This window comes from Sebastes umbrosus, chromosome 24 (genome assembly GCF_015220745.1).
Source record: "Sebastes umbrosus isolate fSebUmb1 chromosome 24, fSebUmb1.pri, whole genome shotgun sequence".
Lineage (NCBI taxonomy): Eukaryota > Metazoa > Chordata > Actinopteri > Perciformes > Sebastidae > Sebastes > Sebastes umbrosus.
The window spans coordinates 8552325-8572475 of record NC_051292.1 but is presented as its reverse complement, the minus strand read 5'-3'; the positions used below and the strand labels follow the sequence as shown (position 1 = coordinate 8572475).

The 20151-nt window shown below is 41.1% G+C and overlaps 2 protein-coding genes across 13 annotated transcripts in view; one reads left to right on the top strand and one right to left on the bottom strand.

Moving 5' to 3' along the window:
* LOC119483483 (peripheral plasma membrane protein CASK-like) overlaps positions 1-20151 on the top strand; it is a 53825-nt gene that overhangs the window by 20581 nt on the left and 13093 nt on the right. For 4 of the 12 annotated variants that reach the window (XM_037761600.1, XM_037761594.1, XM_037761599.1 and 1 more), the window contains exons 6-19: positions 6580-6682; positions 6858-7033; positions 9181-9321; positions 10712-10795; positions 11015-11114; positions 12156-12173; positions 15036-15160; positions 15335-15412; positions 16134-16214; positions 18714-18902; positions 19128-19206; positions 19543-19628; positions 19894-19962; positions 20044-20112. In XM_037761600.1, the coding sequence (XP_037617528.1) occupies positions 6580-6682; positions 6858-7033; positions 9181-9321; positions 10712-10795; positions 11015-11114; positions 12156-12173; positions 15036-15160; positions 15335-15412; positions 16134-16214; positions 18714-18902; positions 19128-19206; positions 19543-19628; positions 19894-19962; positions 20044-20112 (1398 nt within the window). The remainder of the gene's footprint in view (positions 1-6579; positions 6683-6857; positions 7034-9180; positions 9322-10711; positions 10796-11014; positions 11115-12155; positions 12174-15035; positions 15161-15334; positions 15413-16133; positions 16215-18713; positions 18903-19127; positions 19207-19542; positions 19629-19893; positions 19963-20043; positions 20113-20151) is intronic. The other 8 variants (XM_037761602.1, XM_037761601.1, XM_037761597.1 and 5 more) reach the window with 5 other exon arrangements.
* Positions 1610-4562, bottom strand: LOC119483485 (probable G-protein coupled receptor 34). Its single transcript, XM_037761604.1, has 2 exons — positions 4050-4562; positions 1610-3089 (listed from the first exon to the last, which is right to left on the bottom strand). The coding sequence occupies exon 2, from the start codon at positions 3043-3045 to the stop codon at positions 1756-1758; it is 1290 nt and encodes a 429-aa protein (XP_037617532.1). The 5' UTR covers positions 3046-3089; positions 4050-4562; the 3' UTR covers positions 1610-1755.

Below are 20151 nucleotides of genomic sequence, written 5' to 3'. Positions count from 1 at the left end.
AACCAGTGACTCCAGCAGGATTAGCCATCTAACACAGGACACACACACTAAAAGACCAGATGGAGCAGTGCTTAACCATGCCCTTGATCCATCACTACCGTTACCTTGCTACCTAACACAGTCCCCAAAGGGATCAACGCAGCCTTGTTTTCAGTATAAGACCAATAGCTGTGTGTGCTCTGTGGTCAAAACTGGGTGTAACGGTAGTTGCACATTACTTCTGGTGTTTGTTTGAACTCACTTGTGCTGGGTTGCACCAGCAAGGATTCAATTTCAAACCTGATTCAATCATGGTTTAACTTTAAATCATGTTTCACCAGTTAAAACTCCCTTAAAATTAAGAAAGATCCATTTAAAGCTCTCTTTAAATGTCAGTATAGTACGGAGCCCCCCTACACCCCTAGGAGAAAATTTTATTAACTCGTTCCCTCAAGTTAGTAAGTCGTTCCCTCAAATTAGTAACTCTAGATGAAATTGAATTTGGGTGCACCAAAACTTAACAATTTAAAAATTTAAACTGTGATCCAGTATTGGCTTTAAACTTACCCGTGAGGTTTAACTTTTAGAAAAGCTACCTTTTTAGATGGATTGAGCAAAATATTCAAATTCCTTGAAGAAAGTTAAAGGACGGACTCAACCCAATTGAGTTTTATGATGCTGCTGAATTTCTCTTAAGATACCAGTTCAGCAAGGAAACTGTATGAAGCTGAGCAGGAAGTTTAGACCAACAGGAAGTCTCTTTTTTTCTTTACTGTGCTGTTTGTTTTTATCTTCTATTTGTTTTTTTTGCTATATTGCGCCATAAGTTTTTCTCAAAGGAGGAGAAGTTAGAGAGTCTCTGCCGAGCCATCATGAGTAACGTTAGGCTAACTGACTTTTAAGCCAGCTAACTAGCAAACAATGTTTGGTCACAAATGGATAAAAAGGTCTACAAAGAGACACACAACATCTACAAAGAGACGCAAAATGTCTACAAAATGATGCAAAACATCAACAAAGAGACACAAAATGACTATAAAGACAGACAAAGAGACACAAAACGACTAAAAAGAGACGCAAGACGTCTACAAAGAGACGCAAAATTACTATAAAGACAGACAAAGAGACGCAAAACGACTAAAAAGAGACACAAAATGTTTGCGGGTCCCCCCCTCTTTAATAGTCTGCTTACTAGGTCCTGACAGCTCGCACATTTATTTATTTAAAATTTTGGTTTAAACATTAGATTAGTTTTTAATTATGCAACAGAGCTCTGCTTAATTTTAATTCTGGATTCACTCATTATAAACCTAATTTTGCTAAACTCTGAAGAATTTATCTTGGACTAAATGAACCCTAAGCAGACTGAGCTGTGCCTCTGTCAGAATTGGAGGAAGGAAACACGTGTTTAAGTCTGCATTTCACACGTTTACTTATCTCTCTCTGATGGGAAATTCACATTTAAATACATGTATACTGCAAAGCTACTGTCACAGAGGTCACTGAAGTGCATCTCCTCAGACTTTACTGCATTGTCAGTCTTTCTCAGGCGTTGAACTAGAACTTAAACAATGATTCCCATGCAGCAGCAGCAGCACAGCTGTTCAGAAGCCAACACAGTAAGAATAGCTCAGCAGTAAAAAAACATATTTATTTGTTTTTAACAAAAGAAGTAGGTATGTGCAGAAATGCTTTGCTCAGTTTTACAGAGAATTAGCCAACCAGTCCGGTTAGAAATGTCAGATATTTCTTTCTCCTTCAGTGTTCAGGCAGACGTCACTGTTGGCCAGTAGGTGGAAGCGTGGTCAATCCTGTGCGGCGGAGGGTGGAGTTGATGACACAGATGCTTGTTCTGGGTGTGACTGAAGGGGTGTTCAGTTCAGCGTTAGGAAAAGCCATAGGCGCGGACGGTCGTCTGAACTCCGTTGTCGAGCTGTTTGATGTTGCGTCGTTCAGGAAGAGAAGCCGGTTGCCAAGTCGGTGTCCGAGCGCTCGGAGGGCGGTTTTGCGCACTGAGCCGGACAGCAGAAAGTACATGACGGGATCCAAACAGCTGTTGAAGGCGGAGAATAACAGCATCACCTCATTGGTGCGGTCCACCAGCTGCAAGTAGTCGCAGGATACCGTTCCGCCGAGCTGGGAGAGGATGTAGACGGGGCGGAAGGCGTGGTAGGGCCCGAAGCAGACGGTGAACAGAAACAGCACAAAGAAGGACTTCTTGGCCGTTCGTTCGTACCTCTGTGCGTTGGGAAGATCCGGCTTGTCCCGCGACACCCTCAGCAACTGCGAAGCGATCTTCGCATAAGACACCACCAGCATGATGAACACGAGCCAGAACAACAGCACTAGCACGGCGTTGAAGTAGGCCTTCCCTTTGGCTTTGCTCTGGCGCATCTTGTACTGGAAGCACTTGCCGGTGAACTCTGTGTCCTCCGCCGTGGCGATCATGGGCACCAGTGCCGCCAGCGACAGACCCCACAGGGCCCCGCACGCCACCCAGCTCCACGGCCGGCTGTGGCCCCACAGCGTCAATCTCACACCTCTCCGCGCTCTGCCTTTCCCCTTTAACCTCAAGTATCTGTCCAAGCTGATGAGCCCCAGTAGAGTGATACTGATGTACATGTTCATATAAAACAGATTCCCCACCATCTTGCAGGCGACAGATCCCAGCACCCACTTGTTTCCGTTAACGTGGTAGAAAACCCTGAAGGGCAGGCACGCCAGCAGGACCAGATCAGCCACGGCACAGTTGATGAGAAACACTCGCACAGAGTTGCGGCTTTTATGTAGGAAAAGGAAGACCCACAGGGCAAAGAGGTTACCCACAAGCCCAAAGAGGAAGAACAGGGAGTATAGGACCACCAGCGGCAGGCGTAGGGCAGCGTCATCAAACGAACACACAGTCTGGTTTGAGGAAGAGGTGGAGGAAGGTGGAAGAGAGGTGACAGTGAAGAATGATGACATGGAATCAGGGAGGGATGAAATAGAGACAGGAAGAGAGGAGCTGGACAACGCAGAGGCTGAAAGATTGAAGGGGAATGACGAGGCCGAGGAGAAGGTGGTCATTGTGTCTGAGGAGTGGCAACTTCAGGGTTGTTGATCATTTGGCTCTGAGAAAGAAGAAAAAAAACACACAATTATCAATTAATTTTTTCTCACTGATCAAACAGATTTAAACTAGGGCTGTCAATCGATAATTAATCACAATTGATTTGTCAAGTTTTTAATACTCTTATCAACATGGGAGTGGACAAATATACTGCTTTATGCAAATGTAAAACTAAAAAAAAAATTAAACTGAGCCCAGTTCAAAACATTGTTAATAGCTAGTAAGAAAGCTATCACAAGGAAATGGGGTGGAGTGGAACCCCCTACGCACGAGCAGTGGATAGGGGTAATAGAAGAGATATACATAATGGAGAAGCTGACACAGCGTTTAACACTGCAAGAAACAGAGATGGAAGACAAGTGGGAGAAACGGACATTATTCAAGAACCAAAACAGCGACGAGGATGGCAGAAAAGTCAACTGAATCGCAAGATGCGTTAAAGAAATGAGTGCCATTAAAACAAATTTGCGTTATTATTGTGTTAACTTTGACGGCTCTAATTTAAACAGATAAAATGAAAGGCATTAAAAAGTTGAGCGCCCTCACTGTGAAACTGCATTTACATATTTTATGAGTAATGCACAGACATGTGAGTAATATGTGGGCTGTATTTTCTTTTTTAAATACTTTTCTTTTTGTTGTTTTATAACAAACAATCAAGACAACAAAAGACAGACAGGGTCATCCTGAGTAAGGTGAAAGAGGAGGTATTAAATATACTGGAAAACATCTGAACAACAATTGTGTTTTCTGTCGCTCATAGTTTTTAGTTGTTTTTTTTTTACGGGTGGGAGCTGCACTCATGACTAATTGAAAGTTTCATGCCTATTTAACCCATAAATTCCAGCTCCATGGTATTACAATAAAGCCGAGGATAGATGCACGCTCATACACGGACACTCACGCAAACTTGCTCTCCGACTGACACACACAGATGTTTGAATTAAGCCAGAACACTCACCATCAATTTTCCTCGCGTGGAGATTTTTCAGCACAGCTGCAGTTTAAATGTGTGAGAGAGTGCATGGGTGTGTTTTCTTCCTCCATCAAACTGTAACTTTTTTTAAAAAGTTGCATATATGATAAGATATTCTCCAACAACAGTCCTTTTCTTTTGCTATGTCCACCTGTTTCTTCAGTCTCCAAATGAGTCATAAATCCTGCAGACTTCTTATTTTCACATCCTTTAGACAGCGTCTGCTCCTCCCCGTCCTCCTCTCAGCTCTCTGCCTTCAGACTTTTTCTATATTGTTCATTGTCCTCTCTTTCGTTGTTGAAGAGCTCTCTCTTACCCTCTCACCGATATGACTGTTTAGTCTGCCGGTCGTCTTGTTTTCACTCCCTCTCACTGTGTCTCTCTCTCTCTCTCTTTCTTCTCACGCCGTCTCAGTCAACATCCTCTACGCCCATCAATTCCCCCCCAATTACGAGAAGTGCAAAAAATGTGAAGACAGGAAGTGAGCCCACCACACTCTCACCCTGTTCCTGAGCTTCATCTGTCTGTCACGTAGATAAAATTACTTAAATTGGCAAGAATACTACATTCAAATAGAATTTATTTCTCCAAGGAACTTTTTAATATTGCATGCACAGATCAGTGCCATAATGTCTGGATGTTTTGCATGTAAAAAGCTACAACTCCTTTTATCATCAGCTCCGTTTGAATAGTGCGACAGCGGGGATTTTGATTAACTGATGCCAGTTTATTAACACCAATTAAGAGTCCTGTGAAGAGAAGCCATTAGGAGACAAAGACTCTGCAAGCACAGCATGTATTGGAATACCTGCCTCCCCCTGCAGCGTCAATCCTATACAACTGGGGTTCCAGTGTGAAAACAATGTTGCAGACATAATGCATCTAATTACAAGTTGCATACTGAAACCATATAGTTCAGGACATATAATTGATCTCCTTCATATCTGCTGCTTGTCTTCCATCATTTCTCTCACTTTCACCTCCCTCTCTCTGTCAGTAACTCTTTAGCTGTTGGTTAGGTTTCTCTTGAATCAAGGTCCTGACCTTTATTGGTTAGGTTTCTCTTGAATCAAGGTCCTGACCTTTATTGGTTAGGTTTCTCTTGAATCAAGGTCCTGACCTTAATTTCTCTTCATCCCGCCCATTTAAAAAAAAAAAAAAAAAGATCAACCAATCAGTTTTACAGCACTGCCACTAATGTAAGAGATTGTAATCTGCAGAACAAACACGATTGTCTTCTACTGTATGTTGTTGATAGTATCACAGGTTTCAGTGTTAATTTCGTTGACAAAAACGATGATGAAATATGTTCGTCAAGAACCTTTTCTTCTACGACCTAGACAAGCCGATAACGGTGAAGATTTCAAATATGCAAAAAAGACAAGATTGAAATGAAGTTTAAAAAATACAAAACTTTACTAAAATCTCTCTTCCCCTTTCTCTGTCCAGCCCAGTCTCACCCAATGGCGAATGTATGAATGACTGAATGATTATTTCTCTCTCTGTCTCAAACATGCACGCTGCTGTGGCGGCAGTCCTGACAATTGTGCTGTTATAATGCATAGTTTGTGGGTCGGGTATGGGAGGTTGATATGCATATTTTGTTGGGTGGTGCGATTGTTGGGCGGTGTGATCGGTTCTCATAAGGGACCGGTTGGGTGCGTCCGAACCGCGCACAATCAGGAGGACTCGGAGTAACCGCAAAGCTGCATTCTTAATCATCCAACCTGCGTTTTTCATCAGATAATGATTTGATAATCTTATGTGAAATAAGTTTGGCTAAAATGACAAAAGTATTGGTTCTGGCTAGACTAGATTGACTGAAATATTGAATATATCTGATGACTAAAAAAAGGACATTTAAATAAATTAGAAATTAGCTGACAAAATTGAGAGAACACAAAGTAATGACTAAAATGTAATGACCTTTTGTCGACTAAAACTATGAAGGATAAAAACAACTAAAATGTGACTAAAACTAATAAGCATTTTCGTCTTAAAACTAAATCTAAAACAGCTGCCAAATTGAACGCTGAAGTTGATGTCACATATGAATTAAATTGACATAATTTCTCATCCTGCTCTACAGCTTTCCGAGATCTTTCTGATCTTAAATATTCATGCATGTATGATCCCTCATGTTCTGACTACTTCCTGGGGGAAGAACCATTTCCTCTCTGTATCAGCATCATAATTAAATTGTGGTTACAGCTGCGTAAGTAGTCTTGTCATTGTGAAACCGAGGTTCGCTAACCAGCAATTGAACATATGGGATTTTGCACTTTTGCAAAGAAACAACTAAGCAATGCTCTGCACAGTTACTGTAAGCTGCAGAATTTTTTTTTCTTCTTTCTGTCAGTAAAAAGAATAAGTCACAGTTGTTTGTTGGTTGTGTGCAGTGTCTCTTATAGTTTAATGAGTGAATATAATTTAAGTCCGACTCGGGATAGTCCCTCATTTAACCTGTTGAAATATATAAACTGTTTCATCCACCTCTCTTTTTATCTCTCTGCAGCCTCACTGTGTGCTGTTGGCCTCAAAGGAGAACTCGGCTCCAGTCAAGCTGGGAGGTTTCGGAGTGGCGATACAGCTGGGGGAGTCTGGTTTAGTAGCTGGAGGTACAGTAGGACAGACTGAGAAAACACTCACACACCCACTGACATGAAGGCATTTTTCCACTATATGTGTATCCTTATACCTTTGTAATCGCAGTTATCTCCAGATTTCCACCAACACTCAAATCTCCTGGTAGCTAACCACTCTGAAAACCGTCTCTCTGTCTGCTCTCTCCAGGTCGAGTCGGCACTCCCCACTTCATGGCCCCGGAGGTCGTCAAGAGAGAGCCGTACGGCAAACCTGTGGACGTGTGGGGATGCGGAGTCATCCTCTTCATCCTCCTCTCCGGCTGCCTCCCTTTCTACGGCACCAAGGAGCGCTTGTTCGAGGCCATCATAAAGGGGAAATACAAGGTAGGAGCTGATTTACCAGACGCCATCATTGTCTGTTAAGGCTGGCCCACACTAAAAGATTTTTCACATCTTATCAAATGTTGAAATAATGAGAGACCCCAAAAATAACGACATGTTATGTCATTCAAGAAAAACAAGAGTCCCGACTAAAAAACAGAAATCCTGCAAAATATCTTGCGATCAAACGTAACTTTAGTGTAAACAAACCTGGTCGGACGGAGCAGGAAGAATTAGCGATGTTAGTGTTTGCATTACTTTGTTATGGAGGACCACAAGAGTCACATAAATAGTAATAGAGCATTTTATTGATTGACAACTAATTTTACAATAAAAATAGGCATTAATAAATGTGTTTACAAATTCATTTATGGATCTATGACAAAATTACAAACTATTCAATTATTTGACATTTTAATGGGCAATAAAAAGATGAATTATAAAAAGAATTTATAAATGAAATATGAATCCATCAATAAATACTTCAAATTAAAATTGATTTTCAAAAACACCATAAAACACTCAATAAGTACATAATTTAAAAGTACATGAATGAATTCATAAATAAATAATGGAATTTCAAATTCTATTTGATAATGCAGTTTAAAAAGAGAAATAGATAACTGGATTCACAAATTGGTTTTAATCAGGCATTTAAAAGGGCGACTTCTTTTCCCATTTGCATTAGCTTTTCCTAAATGTATCAGCTATTGGATTTGCTGAGTCATTTAGCTTCACCTCTTATTCTCTGTATTTAGCTTTTCCACAACCCTCAAGGTCCTCCGCGAATTAAAACGAGACAAATCAATGCAAATTAGCCACATGGGATGGAGCAGGCTCTCTGATTGGCTGTCAGCTGGCATCTCTTTCAATGGCGCTGGGTCATATGCAGACTCACCATGAGACTCAAAACCCAAGATGACAGCATGAGAGTCATGAGTTAATGTTATGGTTCCCTTACAGCATTGGGTTTAAATCTGAAATATCGCCAAATAGGCACCTCATCTTTAGAACCATCAAAAAATCTGTGCTTTGCTGACGATCGTCAGGAGCAGGGAACCGGGCCCAAAATCGTCTTGATTCTCGTGTAGTGTGTAACTCGGCATTAGTGGACACGCTGTATAGAATATGTTTTCGTCGCTGCACCAGAGCTGGGCCCTTCAGCTGCAGCTAAGCACAATTGTAAGCTCCTCTTTGTCACTGTGCTGCAATGTGCGTCAAGGTTACAGAGAACTGAAGTGAACAGTGTGTGCTTTATCAGAACCACCAGAGTGTGGTTGTTCTCGCCAACCAGACATGATTCAATACAGCTCTGAATTAATGAATGCCTGTTCTGAGCCATCATATACAGTATATTCCTTATTTGGTATTAAGTGAGTGGTAGTGGTTACACACTTCTCCCTTTTACAAAAGCCAGTGAGAGGTGATGAATAATCTGATCGGTCTGTTAAATCCTCTGTTCTCAACCGAGAGTATGAATTTCCTGCTTGGTGCACTAATCTGTGGCAGATGCCGTCACGGCAGGCAGCTTGATGGACGACGCCGTGGTGTCGTCTATCAAGCTGCTGCTAAACAGCTGTTGCTGAATTCACAGATTTTATTTTGAAAAATAAAACAGGAGCTCTACCAACACGGCAACTTGGTTTCACAATAACATTATAGACAGTGATATTCAAAACAAGGATTCATAAAATATCTTTATTCACGGAGGACACACAACTCTTCTCCCCAGAAATAGGATTGCAATTCGCGTACTATTGGTTTCATACTAAGGTTTCGGACAAGGTTTTCTCACATACTGTATTAGCGTACTAAAATAGCATGTTAGTATGGGACTTTGGGCACAACCTAAGTCTTTGTATACATCCTGCAAACTTTGTATTTGATTCTATTATTTTTTGTTTTGTATTATTTATTTATTTTCAATCAATATATATTTTATTTGTATGTAGAACTTATTTAGAAATGATTGTTTTTGGCCTATTGATATCCAAATCTATTTCTATGTATGTATGCTAACCAGTCATCTAGTCATCTACAACTTTGCGCTTATTCCTCTGAATAGAAAAATCTAAATAAAGTAAGGAAAAAAGGGAAAGAAGTGTTCTACATGCGTCTGACTGTGTCCTCTTGTGTGTCTGCGTGTTTGGGTGTGTGTGCTCGTCCAGATGAACCCCCGCCAGTGGGCCCACATCTCGGAGAGCGCCAAGGACCTGGTGAGACGCATGCTGATGCTGGACCCGGCCGAGCGAATCACCGTCTACGAGGCTCTCAACCACCCCTGGCTGAAGGCAAGCTCAAACACACACACACACACACACCTGCTAATTATAAATTCACTGCAGTTTAGGAGCTCTCACTGTAGATTCACCTATGATGTAGAGGTAGACGGAAGTTATCGCTTTTATTGTTGTAGTCTGATTAACATGACGTCATATCCGTATCAAGAAAAATAAAGCTTAAGCGAGAAAGTAGAAAACTGCAGAGGTCTGCATGGATACGACCTGCACCCTCACATTTTAAATCAAAAGTGGTAAACACTACACATACGGCCAAGTATGGAAACATTTTGGCCAAACTTTGGTCAAACGGCCCCGATGGAGCTGACCGTGGATGTATAAAGAGAACGGAGCTGACGGGAGAGTTAGCGACAGACTTGGTGAAGTTAGCGGACGTATACACATGCGACTACGTCTGGTTTTCAAAATAAGGTGTTAACAAAGGGAACTGTATATACAAAATACATATATGGAAATAAGATTGATTGGATTATATTCACCAGAAATATAAAACATTTTATGTCCCTTATAAATTAAAAAGAAAATACCACTAATTTGTGATTGTAATATCTTTATTCTTTGATTTTTGGGTCGCTGGAAAAAATTCAATAAATAATTCCTGATATATTTGACTTCAGGACATCTCTGACTACATACAGGCTGAAAATCAAACATTTTTACTGCATTAATCTAGATATTTTCCCAAGTAAAAGTCCCTAGAAGTGTATGATTCAACTTTAAGTGTTTAAAAAATTAACAGAAATCTCAACAAATTGTAATATCGACTGACAATACTTGGAGAATCACAATACATATCGAATCGGCACCCAAGTATCGTGATAGTAGCGAATCAGGCGATAACAACACAACTCTACAAAAAACCCTCCCGTAAATCAAGATAATGTGCGAGTATCATTTTTGTTTTCTGTAAAAAATATAACTATGCAAAGTCAGTCTCGTTATTAGTGTAGCTTAAAGTTGACCACAGACTTTTGTGGTAAAATGGCAAGAAAATTATTCAGGAATCCAAAAAAAAGGAAACACACAAAAACAGATGCTACTCTTTCATGAATGTGGCTGAAAAGGATAAAGATGAGAACCACTGTTGGGTTATTAACAACACTTCTTTTTTAAAGCTGAGAGAGCAACATTTAAAAGCAGCGGACATTTAGTGTGATGTGGCTCTTTGGTGTTTGCGTTTTTGCAACTCGAAGTCACCTTTAAACCACTGCTCTTCCTGATGCTGACTCGAGAACATTTCCTTCTGCTTGGAACCACAGCGCTGCTTTCACATCCGTTCTGCGTGTGCTCTTATGTGTGTCTCTGTGTGTGCTTATGTCCACACCCATGTGTTTCTACTTGTCCTTATGTGAATATCTGTGTGTTTGGTGTGTGTGTGTAGGAGAGGGACAGGTATGCCTACAAGATCCACCTGCCTGAAACAGTGGAGCAGCTGAGGAAGTTCAACGCCAGGAGGAAGCTGAAGGTCAGCACCGCGTTGATGTTAAACTCTAAAATTCAACATGATAAAATCTGATATGAGAGGAAGTGTCAACTCCTCCACAGCTGATGACCCCGATTGATTTCTTGTCCTTTTTTTTACGGCCTCATATACGAACACAAAAAGCACGTACATACACCCCACAGCACGGGGCCCTGTTGAGGCTTAATGTAACAGCTGTGGTTTCCCCGCTCTGTATCCCAGGGTGCAGTGCTGGCTGCTGTCTCCAGCCACAAGTTTAACTCCTTCTACGGCGACCCCCCAGAGGAGCTACATGACTTCTCAGATGACCCCACCTCCTCAGGTAACTCACACCGCAGAACACTATCATCCTGCCAACTTCAGCACAGATTTGTTGTTCATATTGTAACATTATCAGGGTAAAAATAGTGAGTTTACTGCGCCCCAATCACATTTTTCTATCTTCCGACGCCGTTAGTCTCGAGCCCTGACGGTACCTGCGATGCTTTAGAAAAACGAGTACCGCAACGTTTTCAGAATTTTGGACTTGATACCGAAGTATCTGTCCTCGTGACATCCCTACTTTAGATTATGTGGCTCATGTACAAGTGAGAGTAAGTTCTCCTGACATGTGAATATCCACTGGTGTCACGTAAGGTCAAAGATGATTTTCACCAAAGAACACGTTCACTTTCAAGCCCAGTTTCTATTCCCGTGGTTTCTATTCTTGATGTGATCTCCAGCTGTCTGCGTAGAGCTTCCTCTGTCGAGATGAAGACAGATGTTGCCCAATAGCCTCACTTCCCTGTCTCTGCCTCGGACTTTCACTTCCTTTTGATAAGAAGACCTGCAGGCCGTACCTGCCAGTCGTTATCATCAGCACACGGAAACCACTTGTGTCAGGTGTCATAAACTGTAGAAAGTGAGCGGTGTGGTGCATCACCACCTAATGAATCAGTGCGACGAGTTAAGCTCTTCACATTGGCTCAGGTTGATATGCAGCCAGATATAGTGATACTATCACGTATGTCCTTTCTGCTGAGGCTGGCAGTCTGTTGCAGTCATGCTTCCCGGTGACTGGGTTATTTCTGACATTGTAGACATGTTGCTGGAAGATGCTTGCGGCAGATTGTCCGTAGACTTGGCTGCTTTTTGCTGATTTTCTCTCTCTGTTGCTCCTCTATTTCCCCCTCTTCCTCTTTTTATTACCGACCTGCCCTCATGCCTCCTCACACTGCCTGCTCTCTGACTCTTTATCGTCTCTTTCTTTTTCCTGTCGTTGTGAGGTGTTAAACTCTACATCCGTAATTGCAGCGGTACACCTCCTCTAATCTCAGCCTATCTTTCTTTTGCTGTTTTTTTTCTTCTGCTGTGCTGTCTCTAGGACTGCTAGCTGCTGAAAGTACGTATCCCTCTCCCCACCCATAGAACCTTGATCATCATGACATCATCACTCGCTTTTTAAGTTGCTTTTTTTGTCTTCTCTGTGTTAAATGATGTGGGTCCTAATCCTCCAAAAAGGCTTCCTCAGTGTCTCCCTCTGTCTTCTCTCCTGTCCCTTTAACAAAACCCAAATGCTTCCTCTCAACCTGTAAAGATGATATTCTGTTTTCATGCATCTTCATTATTCCAATCACAGGAAGCTACGTAAACACACATTGACAAAATATTGTTATCTTGTGAGATGCACAAAACCCAAAACAAAGATGGAGAGCTTAAATGTTCTTGGGATTTTCTATCATAATTAGGTTTCTGCTAAAGCTTTCAGGTTTCGCTGAAGTTCCCTTTCAGTCAATTCACTCACTATAGTATGGGATATCACCTACCTGAAAACATCTCTATTCACGCCTTTTAAGGCCGATGACCTGCGGTGACGCATGTGAGGCCCTGCCTACAGTATATACTGTATATATCCGTCACCAGCGTCATCCCTCAGTTCGATAGTCGCTCTTCACCAAGCCCAGCTTTGCAGCGGGGCAACCAGGTGTTGTTCCACTCCTCAACTCCTCTCAGTAGTTATAGACATAACATTTAGTTTTCAGGTGTTAGTTCGAAAGCTGTGTAAAGAGGGACATTTTACTACTTCTCGACATTTGCAGGCTGAAGCCTATTATGTTACGGTTAGGCTTTACATGCCTGAATATTTAGGTCTTCCGGAAAAGTAAGTAGAGCAGAATTATTGTTACGTTTTTGGTCATTTTTTGAATAATTAACATAGTGAGAGCAAAAAGTAAGTAAGTACGTTATTTTATTTTATTTTATTTTATTTTATTTAGTTATTTATCTAGTTATTTATTTATTTATTGTTTTGTTTTGTTTTGTTTTATTCTTCAGAGAGGGGTCGTCATTTCGAGAACACTATTATTTATTTTGCTCGAGGAATAGAATGTGATTTGTATTTAATAAGCTCCTAGTGATTAACCAACAATTATTGATCTGTACATGGCTGAAAATCAATTACAGGAATTGTTTAAAATTAGTTTCCCTAATTGGAGTAGTATGATGCATGTAAACAGACCTATAACAAGGTTTACCCAAAGTTATTAACAGCTTAAATTATGTTTTCTCTTCTGCTGTTTCTCTTTCATGGCTCACAGTAATAAAGTCTCATTATTAGCTCATATTATAAATGGGATTATTTTCTCCATATTCATCTTTTCATCTGTTACTCCAGGGTGTTTTCTTGGGAACGCAGACTCTTGTTGTTCTTTTCAAGATTGTTAAAAGTTCATCACTTAAAAAATTGTAATGATCCAAAGTAATCCAAAGTCTTTAATACCCCTTTCACACCGAGGACTGAACCAGGGTTGAACCAGGGTTGAACCAGGGTTGATTGCCGTCCGCGGTGAGGAGGAAAAAAACAGTAGATGACGGGACGATGAGGGACAACGTATACGGACACAACAATGCTGCTGAATGAGAGAGACATCCGCCGTAACGTTACACGGAAACACACCGCGTTAATAATATAAGCCGACCACCTCCCGGTACCGCATCTGTTTTGAAAGCGTGTTTGCACAAGTTCTATTTGTAACGTTACCTTTTATAACTTTTTATCTTTCCAAATAAACCTTCAAAAAGATCCATCTGTCATAAAGTAACAAACCCAGTATCCATTGTCAAGCAATTAGTAAACTAAATTAAATATAAACTCATTTTATTATGTTTGGACAAGCTCTTACATTATCAATCAGTTGCCACATGCCCAGCTGAACAACTTTAATAGGTCTACTATATGAAGCACATCTTTGCTGGGATGTTGGAGTGAGTGAAATATACATTTCAGTGTCTTAAGGGGGCTAATCCGTTTGTAAATGTTGCCTATATTATCATATTAGATAACACAATGTAGTCTAATATATGATAAATGGGTATTGTAGATAGACAGAGGAATAAAGGTTCATGTTGTCTGTATGTTTTTGCGTACATTACAGCTCCAAGGTCAGATAACCCTGGTCCAACCCTGGTCATTGGTGTGAAAGTGGTATAAATTAAATATTTATGAACTCATTCGTAAGAGATGGAGGTCATTCCCTGGTGATGCAATATCATATCACCTCCCACTAATCAATTGAGTGGTAGTTTAAGGATCAGTGAGCACAAGATGTATTCTGACCACACTTCACTGTTGTCTATCATCTAAACACGTCACTTCTTCTTCTCTCTTTATCACCAAGGAGCTTGTTCACTATGTAGGCTACACATATCTTTTGAATTTGATGTTATTCTATACAGTACACGTTTAATTTGTGTGGGAAGGCTACTATTTTTACACTTTTTAAGAAATTATATATCTGATTTGAATTAATTTTCCTCTACACATTTTTGCATTTTACTTTTTTTCCCCTGCATTTTTCTTGGGCGTACTACTCCTAACCCATCATCCACACTGTGACTTTTTGAAGTGACTTTCCTCTGATGTTGTATTGATGCCATATACCGCTGTTTCTCTGGTTTTGCTGCATGTGTGGGCGATGCAGCAGGTACTTGGGGTACAAATCGTTCTGAGTGTTTGTGTGTGTTTTCTGTTGTGTCGTCTACTGCTTGGTGTTATTTTTATTTATTTGTTTTGCCTGTTTGTGGATGTGTTAACATGTGGTGTATTTATGAATGAGAGTCTGTCATGTCCAGTGTTTGCATTTTGTGTTGGATGTTTGCAGGAGACTGCTTGGTGTACTTGTGAGTGTATCTGTTCGGTGTGCTCGTGATTCAGTCTACATCTGAGTGTATAACTTCTATATATATGTGTATGTGTGTGTGCGTGCAGGGGCAGTATCACAGGTTTTGGACAGTCTAGAGGAGATCCACGCATTGACGGACTGCAGTGAGAAAGACATGGACTTCCTCCACAGTGTCTTCCAGGATCAGCACCTCCACACCCTGTTAGATGTGAGTAAAACCACAATATCCGCAGTAATACCAAATGTGCCCAGTAGATGTCAGTACAAGTCAAGAGTCGGCTAGTATTTCTCCAATATGTACCTTCTATTTACTACTACTAATACTTAGTGTTGTTTGGGTTTTTCATCTTTAATGAGATAAAATGTATTTTTGTCTTTTCAGCTTTATGACAAAATCAACACCAGGTCGTCCCCTCAGATCAGAAACCCTCCAAGTGACGGAGTGCAGAGAGCCAAAGAGGTGAGGAACTCGTTGCTCATGCTCACTGAATAAGGGGACAATTTAAAGGGCCGGTGTGTAGCATTTCAAGGGATCTATTAGCAGAAAAGGAGTATAATATTCATATTCATTCAAAACCAGATGTCCCAGTTTTCCACCAGTACTTAAACGCAGCATGTATTTGTGGATCTGTGTGGAGCTGGAGACTGTAAAAAAATAGCCTCAAAACTCCACACGAAAATTATCAGATCTTTGAAGTTGAAGTTAAAAATTTGCACATGAAATATTAACATTTATTCAGGTTACGATATGTGTGTTTGTAAAAACTATTTTGAATGTGTTCAGATTGATTGGTATTTGTGTGTCGATTGGAACACGCATTTGTCAGTACCCAAAATTATGCATTGTACACATTTGTAAATCTTATTTCTCATTTGTAGATCATGTAATACACATTTGTGAGCATTTTGAGACTAATTTCACTCCATAAGGGGGGAGTGAGCAGAGGGGTATTCAGTTGGTTGCAATATGCAAACACACCACTAGATGCCACCAAATCCTACACACTGTCCATTTAAGATGAGAACAATTAACAGGTTGAGCTTTCTAGGCAAAGCATAAATAATGAACATACAATGACCAGAATCCGATACTATCTTGTGACATTGATTATCAATGTTATTTATGATGAGCATTCGTCATATTCACACGTCTTTCTCCTTGTCTTTATTTTCTTCACCAGGTACTGGAAACCCTCTCCTGTTACCCAGAGAACATGGAGGCCAAGGAGCTCAGGAGGATCCTCACACAGCCGCACTTCATGGTGGGATATTACAGAAACACACACATTATTGATTTGACAGGTTCAGATTTGTTTTACCTGTGCATGTAGAGCATGCTTATTGGTGTGTGAGATTACAACCTACTGTGTTGGATGTAGGGCAAAGAAAATTCTTAGTCGACTAAAGGCCTTTACACACCGGGGGGGCGTGACGAATAAACAACACGAACATGCGAAATACTGTGAATATTATATGTCTAGGGCTTTAATTGTGAAAGGTAACAACAGAAAGGCCATAACACTCATGATTTTGTCGATTAATCAATAAGTTGAGTGTCTACATAAAGAATCACACAAAAACACCACTTTAAATCTTGTGCTTAACAAAGATGTGCACCTAAGTTTCTTGGTAATAAGTCCTTCAGCATGAAAAATGATTAAAAAAAATGACTGATCCTGTAAAGAAATCTTAGTCATCAAAGATCAAAACGACCTGATTAGTCGAGTGATCGACTAAGCAGTGGCAGCCCTAGTCAGAAGTAGGATTCTGTGGACAATCCACATAACTCCCTCGGCCTCAAAGCTGCTTAGTACCTGAGCTTGGCGAGGGATCGACACGTGGAAGGGAGAAAGAACAGAGAGAGAAGCATTAAGAGTGGCAGCCTGGCTTCAGTGTGGATACACAGGAACTTCTGCGGGGATCGTCAATACCACCGTGTTTGTCAGATAAGTCCAGTAGCTGAAACAGTCCTGGGAATAGGCAGATATTGTTGACGGACATGGAAAGTGGAAACTGAGGCAGAAGAAATGGATTTCATGTGAAGGTAGAACATTGTTGCCATACTAGAAGGAATGTAGCTTGTTGTGTGGCTGCAGTTTTCATCTAACTTATTTCAGCAGTATAATAGCAAATGTATGACTTCAATGAGTGGATGACTAGACTTTTACTGTAGTTGTATTGTAGATGTACTGTAAATAGAGCTCAACGGTAAAGTTCCCGCAAGTGAAAATCCCATTCATATTCTTGATTATTAGCCATAACATCGTAACCATCTGAGGTCGAATCGCCACGAGATTGTGAAACAATGATGTATGCTCCCGTAGAAGTACGTATGATATCAAATCTTGTTTTAAGAAAAACATGTTTTATTCGCGATGTCACGGCGAGGTACCACACTACCCACAATCCTAAGTGATTGATGGAGCTCGCTGTTACCATGGAAATGTGCACCGCACCTGCGAACGGCTAGTGAGGGAATTTCATTTCATCATTTTTAGATCAACAATGGTTAGTTTAAAAGTTTTTTCCAGAGGCGGCGATTCGCTATTTGCAATGGTTTATCGGTTGAGTAGTTCCTTCACTTGTATAATAATTAATGTACGCACACAGTCTTGTACCTTTTTGTTTTTCTTTTTCTGTTGTCCAATAGGTTTTTTTTGCGCCGAATTAAATGTTTTATGGTCCCGATTCATCTCATAGCTAGTTGGCTCGGTTCCAATCTTAAAACTCTTTATATTAGGATTTTCTGAAATTCACTTCAGGAACAGGAGCCGTTCAAAAGCAGGCGATCACTGTTGAGCTCTCTTCTTTTGATTGGTTGTCACTTACAAATCTCCACAGCAGCTAAATACAGGATGATACTGTCACTTCTTTAGCCGAGTTAGAGGCACTAGAGGTGTTTCCCTGTGCTGATTCAGTCTGTGCCACTTACTGGAGCTGTCACAGTTCACGCTTTAGGTTTGCTTCAATCCAATTAGCCCGTCCTGCTCTCCGACCTGACCGGCTGAGTTTTTCATGCTGCCACAGACATTTAACAGTGTTGATAGCTGAACGGGTGTGAAGAGCTTCTTTGGCGTGGTAGTAGCCTCACAACTCTTTCTCTTATTCCTGTGTATTATATGACATTCCTTTTATGAGGCAATGATCCAAGGGCACACTTTGTTCCCTGTTAATCATCAACTTAGTGTGCATTTTGTTGCTTTTCATTGTTAAACACTTGTTAATCCGTTGTAATGCCTGAAACAGTTGTTCTGTGCAGCCGCACTAATGTTCACCATAAGTCAGGAGCCTTTAGCGCCAGCTGTTTGAGCCCTCCGCGTCTGCCGTGCATCATCAGGGAACATGTTGTCGCTCGGATGAGCAGATGTGATCATTTGGCAAACGCGGCAAGTAGATGTGTGTTTTTGTAAAAACACACTGTGTGTCAGTAACATGATTAGTGGCCAAAGAGGATTAGTGTAAGCCACACTCACGTACGCACAGCGATACTGTGAGTACAGTTTACCTTCCTCCTGACTGGGATTTAGTGGTATGTTTTATTAGTTATGCAAACATTTTGTTCTCCAGGTTCTTAAGGCCAATTTAGGATTCCAGTCTCAACATTACTGCCACCAACAACAATTGTTTAAATAGCCTGTGACTGTCAAAAACATTGTCTTGTGTGTACAGCATTGCATACATTTTTTGCAGTGTTAATCCCACTGGGTTCACCTCTAGAACAAACAGGAATACATTCATTCCTGACTCTGTGTTCAATCCAGGCTCTCCTGCAGACCCACGATGTGGTGGCCCACGAGGTCTACAGCGACGACGCGCTGAGGGTGACCCCCCCGCCCACCTCACCTTACCTGAACGGAGACTCCCCAGACAGCACCAACGGAGACATGGACCTGGAGAACGTCACCAGGGTTCGCCTGGTCCAGTTTCAGAAGAACACCGATGAGCCCATGGTGCGTAGACAGAAACAAAAGACTGCACTAAATTTCACACATGGATGAATGTACATGCTCACTCATGAAACGTGAAGTTGGAGCGTCTGTAACTAATGTACTGTGACGTATCTCACAGTTTAATGGAATATTTGAGCGGTGTACAGTTAAGAGGGATTTAAATCAATATTGTCACTCTCTGCTGTTTATCAGTTATCCTTCTGACCCTCTGTCTGCCTCTTCTAGGGCATAACTCTGAAAATGAACGAACTCAACCACTGTATCGTGGCCCGAATCATGCACGGTGGAATGATTCATCGACAAGGTATGCATCCATATCAAAATACTATGTGCAACGTGACTTTTATTAGGCACATCCAGCCATTCATTTTGTCAATCTGATGAGATTTTATCTCCAAATAAAATGAATCACAGAGATTATAAAGTAGGTGGGGAGATAACAGTTACTCTTATTGGACTAACTTCTGGTAATTGAAATAATGAAATGTAACTCTTCCTTACATTAGTTGGGCTCCCCTGCAGCCATCTCAATAACCACTGCTTTTTTGTTCCCTGGCTTCTCCTTTGAGCAGCACTGATGTTTCAACACCCAGGAGCCTCATTTGTAGCCTTTTATTAATTCATTATTTCTCCGCTCCAGGGACTCTGCATGTGGGAGATGAGATCAGAGAGATTAATGGCATCAGCGTTGCCAATCAGACGGTAGAACAGCTCCAAAAGATGCTGGTAAGTGATCAGATCAGATTTTCTCCTCCTCGCTTTCCACATTTGGACCGTGCAGGCAGCTTTTATCCAAACAGCATTCTTAGCATGTCATATTTACATTTGTGCCAAAAGTTGTTGCTATGTGGACTAAAATAGTGACAGTGTTCATTAACAGTATTATTTTGATAGACTGAGACATCTTGCTATGTCTGAAATGTCAATAGTTGGGCATTGTTTCCATTAAAAGCTCACATGTAACATGCATTTTATCCCCTTTTCCACACAGAGGGAGATGAGGGGTAGCATCACCTTCAAGATTGTCCCCAGTTACCGGTCCCAGTCCATGTGTTGTGAGGTAGGTGATCACACACTTACATATATGTTTCCATATTCTATGGCGGAGAAAAAAATATTCATCTAGTGTTTTCTGTTGCAGAAAGAGTCACCAGATGTGTCCCGACAGTCGCCTGCAAATGGTCACGCCAGTGTCACCAGCTCCATCCTGGTATGTTTCCGGTTCTCCTTTTTCACCCTCACACACAGA